The sequence below is a fragment of the Tupaia chinensis genome, unplaced genomic scaffold, assembly GCF_000334495.1.
Source record: "Tupaia chinensis unplaced genomic scaffold, TupChi_1.0 Scaffold000253_1, whole genome shotgun sequence".
Classification (NCBI taxonomy): domain Eukaryota; kingdom Metazoa; phylum Chordata; class Mammalia; order Scandentia; family Tupaiidae; genus Tupaia; species Tupaia belangeri.
The window spans coordinates 381,859-388,864 of record NW_006159733.1 but is presented as its reverse complement, the minus strand read 5'-3'; the positions used below and the strand labels follow the sequence as shown (position 1 = coordinate 388,864).

At 35.4% G+C, this 7,006-nt stretch overlaps 1 protein-coding gene across 1 annotated transcript in view; it reads right to left on the bottom strand.

Annotated features, from left to right (window-relative positions):
• DNAH6 (dynein axonemal heavy chain 6) overlaps positions 1-7,006 on the bottom strand; it is a 314,451-nt gene that overhangs the window by 257,697 nt on the left and 49,748 nt on the right. The window contains exons 10-11 of the mRNA XM_006149128.1: positions 4,584-4,700; positions 2,668-2,868 (exon numbers count right to left, since the gene is read on the bottom strand). Coding sequence (XP_006149190.1) covers positions 2,668-2,868; positions 4,584-4,700 — 318 coding nt within the window. The remainder of the gene's footprint in view (positions 1-2,667; positions 2,869-4,583; positions 4,701-7,006) is intronic.

The following is a 7,006-nucleotide window of genomic DNA, read 5'->3' as shown; positions in this document are numbered from 1 at the left end:
CTTTCTCCTTCCTCTTCAGCAGTTCATTGTCTCTCTTCTCTTCCATCTCTGTTAGCTTTGCCATTATGAATGTTCTGAATTCTTTATCAGACATTTCCATGATTTCCATTGAGCTGTGTGTGGATGAAGAGGAGTTATCCTTTTCCCTTGGAGGAGAGGTATTTTCCTGTTTTCCCATATTTCTTGTGGTCCTGCAGCGATTTCTAGTCATCTGGTTGATGACTGGTTTCTTCCCAAACTTGGAAGTTCAATCTGAGTGTCAAAGAGTGTGCAGAAAAGGAAACAGAAAGAGTGAAACAACAGCAACAACAGCAAAAACAAAACAAACAAACAAAAAAACAAACAAGAAACAAAAAGAGAAGAAAAGAGGAAGATAAAAAACTTTTCAATAAAACTAAAATAATATTTAAAAAATTTTCAGTAAAGACCAAAAATTGGAAAACCGCACGATGCTTGCGTGTCACACGAAATTCTAAAAAGCAAAAATTTAAAAAAAAGAGATAAGGTAGAGACAGAGACAGAGGTAGAGAGAGACAAAGACAGGTACAGAGACAGGAGACCTGAAAGGGGTCTTCCTACCACGCGAGTTTTGTGTGCTGGAGACTGAATTATCAGTGGGAAATTTTGATTTCTTTTTCCCCAAAATGGCTAGTTCACAGGATCCATGAAGCTGTGTCTTGAAGAAGGCCTGTTCCTTTGCCTCTCCATGCGAGTTTTGTGTTCTGGAGGCCGAATTATCAGTTGGCAACCTTGATTTTTGTTTCCCCAAAATGGCTAGTTCGCAGGATCCATGAAGCTGTGTCTTGAAGAAGCCATAGTTAGATATTTTTAATACTCACCATCTTTTTTTTTTTTTCCCCAAAGTCATCTCTTAGTTGAATGAAATTCATCCTAGAGCAGTACCAAACTTCATGAGTCATTCACCATCTAAGACTGAGTTTCTTTTCTTTCTTTTTTTTTTATTTTTAAAATTTATTTACACTTAATCATTGTTCATCTTTACAGTGCACAACATGGTTTTTCCCAGCATGAATATGGTGCATGTTAGTTAAGTCAAAGACATTACCATCTAAATTATTATCAGCAGATAACTTTTCATTCTTGTGTTTATTAAATGTTTTGTCTTTTTCCCTGATCCCTTCCCTCCCATCCGCTATTACCCACCTGCTTCTCTATACCCTTGATACTTGAAGAACTAATTAAGCTATGTAAAGAACAAATTTAACTATGTAATTTAAAAACATCTTGATTCCATTTTCTTCCCATGAGTTTCTTTTAAAATGCTGTTCTGTTATTGCCTTGCTTTATATATTGCTTTTGAGAAGTCTGATGTCAGTCTTAATTCTCTTACTTCTGTAAGTTACTTGACCTTTTTCTTTTTTGAGTGTTTGAGAAATTTTTCATTAGTTTTACAATTTAATAGTTTTAAGATATTTATATCTGAGTTGATTGTTCTGGGTCAATTTTCAAGATACTCTGTATGCCCTTTTCAGATGTAAATTCAATTTTTTTTACTGTAATTATTAATGTTTATTCTATCTCTTTGTATTTCCCCTTCAGAGATTCCAGTTACAGGTATGCTATATCATCTTTACCTAACTTCCATTTCAATAATTTTCTCTCTGATCTTTTTTACTTATTTTCTTATCTTTTCATTCTAATTTTCTCATCTTTCTTCTAAACTTATTTTTCCATGCAATCCTTCTAGACTCATGTTAAACTTTCATTTGAGTTTACTTTTCCTTGAGCACCATGTAATTTAGTCTTCATGTATGAGATAATTTTGTTGTCCCACTCTCTAGTTTTAATTTTGAATTTTCAGTATGATTTTTCATAATTCAAATGCTTCTTTGAGGATATTTATATCAGCATGTAGAGTTGTCTTTGTTTCATGGTTGTTTGGGGATGATGTTGAAAAGAATACTCATCAGCTGTATTAATTCTCACTTTCTGTTTTCTCCTTACAGTAGCTTTGCATGTATCTAAACTAATTTTACTTTCTTCAACTAAAGGGTTTGGAGTAATTTATAAGATTCACAATTCAAAGGCATTCTGTTCTGAAAGTGTGACAATATACAGTTTATTTTATTTTATGATGGAGGAGAAATGGGTATGATCTGAATTTTTGATTCTTCTCTTGTCTTGCAGAACTTAAATTTTCACTAGTTGCTTCATTTCCCCAGTACCACTCAATATGATCTCCTCTTCCTTTTTAGCCTTATTTTCTCCCCCAGAAGTGATGTCATCTTGAATAGCATGCATTTTTAAGTCTCTTTTTTGCAGTCAGTGCTGTGATCTACTAGGAATTTGAAAAAATATTTATTATTTGTTTTTGTTTGTTTATATTAGAGGGACTTTTTCTGGCTGTGATTTTATACTAATCTCAGGTCTGCTGCTAGCTCTTTGCTTTACATTCTCTCTCCCCTTTTTAAAGATACGGTCTCACTATGTTGCCTACACTAGCTGCAAACTCATGATCCTCCTGCCCTGGCCTCTCAAGTCGGTGGAATTACAGGCCCACGCCACTTTAGGTTAGACCATGAGTTGAGCCCAAAACTCCCATGTGGTCCCAGTGAGTGTGGAGCACAATGTCTTAGCAGTGGATATTACCACAAATTGGGCATCACTTTTTAAAAAATGTTACAGTTTTAGTAAAAGTAAATGTACCTTTATTTGAAGGATAATTGTGTGAAAATTCTTATCATCCTCAAATACCGCTGCTAAGCTTGGCCCCAATCCACAGGTTTTTTCTTCAAGTTTGTTGTTAATGTAAGGGCTGGTAAAAGCATCAAAATACGAGTCAGGCACGAGATTAGGAACTGATAACACAGTGTTTTGAAAATGATTAATTGCTCCTGAAATACCATCCTGTTAAAGAGAAAAGCACAGCATAAATGTAAGCATGCTGTATTTACAAACATTTTCAAATATTTTAAAATGCTAAAAGAAATAAGAACAACTAATTCAGCCAGGCATTGTGAAGTATGGTGTGGATTCTGAGTATATAACAAACGTTAATAATTGCAATTTCTATTTCTATTTCTGACACATAGGATTATGAATGAGTTTAGTGATCTTTTTCTGTGTTCTTCATATTCTCTTCAATGAAAGTGAATTGGCTTATAATTTACAATACATGCAAAATCTAATTAAAGAAAATGAGATAAAGAAAAGGTGCTTCCTAAAATGAGGCTTAAGAGCTGAGGAGGAGCTTGTATAGCTTTTCTTGAGGCCCATCACTTGGGGACCAGGAACAGCTAGCTGCTTGTGTGAGAGAGCCTCCTTGGGTCATCTGAAGCACAGGGGCTCCTGTGACCCATGTGAAGGACCTGAGTCTCATGGCCAGGAAGGAACATAAGAACCAAGTGCCTCTCTAAATGTGAGACTGATATTCCAACCACAGGGATCTCTTGATCTGTCAGTCACTGTAAATGTTTTCAGAGAGCCTGTTTCATAAATTATGAAATCACAGACTGCTGGAATAGGTACCAACCCTAGAACAAATCTGCCTTCTCATCTTCTAGGTGTGAAAACTGAACCCCAGAGAGGTAAAGTAGTCTCTCTGGAGTCAAATAGCTTAATAATTATAAAGCCAAGACTTAAATGTAGAGACTCTGGTTACCGGGGCTCTTTCACCACAGTATACTAGCTAACAAATGCAAATATAGACTCTGGGCAATTTGCCAATCTATGCATATACACAAATGTGGATTCTAAGGATTCTAAGGATTCTAAGACAAGCCCCTGATTTCTGGTCCCTGAGTACACACCCTGTACTATCTCTTTCTCTTGAGTAAGGGTGAAACCTGTGAATGTGATGGGATGTCATACACAGAAGCAAACAGCTCTATTGTAAAGTGCCTGTAGAGGGAGCTAAATGGCAAGGACCCAGGTGACTTCTAGGTCCTGAGTGTGGGCTCTGGCTGACATTCCTCAAGAAAACGAGGACCTCAGTTTATAGCTGCATATAGAGGAATTCTTTGAACAATTTGAGGGAACTCAGAAGAGGATCCTTCTCCACTTAAGCTTCTGATAAAATTTCAGTTTCAGTTATCACCCAAATTGCAGCCTGGAGACACCCTGAGGCAAAGGATGAGCTAAGCAGCAGGCACCCAGACTCCTGACCTATAGAAGCTGTGAGGCAAAGAGTGATTGTTGTTTTAAGCTGCCACATTTGTCATATTTTAATGCACAGCAATAGATAGCAAAAACAACCAAATTATCTCTGGTATGAAAATATTTCTAAAGCTATCTTTACAACAGAGCCATTTCTTGAAATCATATTACCTGGATGATTATAGTCAATTCTACTATTTATATAAAATATGTTCTTGATGGTATACCTCACCAAACTCCTGATCTGTTTCAAGTGAAAGAAAATATGCTGAATTTTCAGATAGCTGGTACATAGATGTATGCTATCACAGAACAATGCTTTCTTTCTCTCTTGTGCCAGTTTTGGAGAAGTGACAACTGTAATCATGTCAATCATTTGACAGAAAAACTATTGTTTTATTTTCCATAAAGCACATGGATGTTCCAAAATGTATAAGCACACAGATATTATCTGGAGAAACACGCACCAGAAAGTCTTCCAAAGAAGGTTCAAAAAGTAGTGACTGGACTGTCAAAATCAGTTCTGTGATAAACATGGGGATGAGAGACTCATCTTCTTCTTGCTTTTCCACCACAGGGGCCCCCTGAAATGAGCACATTTGGGGTGTTATAAAGACACAAGAACCAAAGTGTAGAATAAAATAATAAAAGATAAAAACAACAACAAAAATCCTTCAAGAAATATGTAAACTTAAGTGTACACAATTAGCTGAGTTTATAATCTTGGCATGTGGAAAGTCTTTTAAGGAATAATGTCATATAAAAAGGGGCAAATATTGAAAGACTACATAGCAGCATAAAACTCTTCTTCTAAAATCACTATCGACAAAATGTAAAGGCAAATAACTGGTAAAACATTTCAATAATGTTGGTAATATTTAGAAATATAGTCAACATACTTAATAGAAATATATAGCAAGAATATAATAACTAATACTTAAATAGAAATATATTCAAATAGAAAAGTATATTTAACATAGAAAAGTGGACAAATGGCATAATCTAACAATTCTTAAAGTAAAAATAAAAATTATCCTCTTTCTTCTTCATTTAGGAAGAATATCTATTGAGTGTTTTCTGTGTGCCAGGTATTCATGAAATTTCCATACCAACAACCTGAAGCAAGTACTGTTATTACTCCCATAAGAACATGGGATCTGGAGAAAGTAGAACATTTCATCCAGGACATACTGAGTATCGGGAGAACAGAATTCAAATCAAGATCTTTCTGATTACTAGACCTGTGCTCTTACCTTTGCGTTGGGGTGGAAATTTAAAAAACACAACATTTAAAAGCAGTGATATATCATTGCATTTAACAGCTTGACAACGATCAAAATGGTAATATTAAATGTGCATGTGGGTAAATAATTATTTTTAAACATTTCTAGCAAGGTTATAAGTTGACTTCCTGGAAAATTATGCATTCGCATGTATCAAAAGCCTTAAAAATGCACATTATTTCTTGGACCAGCACTATGGTATGGTGATTAAGTGAGCCAGATCCTACATGGCCAAACATATGCTTCAAATCTCAGCCCCCGAGACTTGAAAAACACGTGGGTACATGTCCCAAATCCTGACAGGATGGAAAAATGAAGGAGAAGGGATCACAGCATGATCATGCTCCATTAGGGTGCTTTCTGTCTCTCTGGCAAATGTATGTGCCCTCTGGCACACACACAAAAAAAGAGCATATACACATAATTTTTTTTAACTCATGAGAGTGAGAGAGAAAGGAGCAGCTTTTACAAGCTTCACAGAGTATGGTCATGCTATGATCCTCTTCCTCCATTCCTCCAGCCCAAGGGATCCTGGGCATTTACACATTGTACTGAGTGTGTTTCAGATGGACTGAGCTGGGAATTTGAACTGCATGACCTTGCGGGATTCAGCTTTTCCAGCTTTTCTTCAACAGCACATTACCATCGTACCACAGAGTTGGCCAAAAACAGCAACAACAAAAATGGTACATTTTTCTTTCTTTTTTTTTTTTTTAAAGGATTATCTGTTCAAATTTATTTATTATTATTTTTTTTAATTTTACAAGGGAGAAACAGAGAGAGAGAGAGAGAGAGAGAGAGAGAGAGAGAGAGAGAGAGAAAGCGAGAAAGCAAGACACCAGGTCCAGAACTTGAACTGTGGTCAGCCATGTGGGAATCCAGCACCTTAACCACCTTGCCACCTCCTGGCTCCAATGGTGCATATTTCTAACCTGACAATCCTATACCTAAGGAGAAAAAACAGAGATGTATAAAAATGTGTATACACAAGAAAGTGCTTTGCAGCATTATTTGAAATAGTGAAAAATTGATCAACAACAGAAAATTGTTAACAAGAATTATAGTGTATTTCTATGTGAGAATATTATTTAATATTCCACATTAAATATGGAAAATATATTTAAATTGGTAATTTTTAAATAAAATATTACTAAGGTAAAAAGGTGGGTGTTAAAGTAGTGAGCAAAGTATGATACCATTTTTTCCCCCCTTTGGAAATAATTTTCTTTGGGTAGCAAAGGATGCTTTTCTTTGCATATTTCTGTGTTTCAAAATTTTCTACACTTAACATATATTTCTTTTTTAATTAAGAAAACAAATGTTACTTTTTTTCCTTCTCTTCTTTGTCTTTATTTATTTACATTCATTCATTATACATCATTACAGCAAACAAAATGAGATTTCCTATCCAGAATACACTGTAAATTGGCTCAATCAAGCACATCAACAAAATTGTTATCATCAACAAATAATTTTCCATTTGTTTCCTGTATATTTGTATTATTTTTGCCATCCTTGATTCTGTATCTCTAACCTTCTGCCGTGTCTCATCCTCCTCCCACACTGTCTCTGGTATCCATGGTTGCTTTCTATGCCTTTCCCCCCCC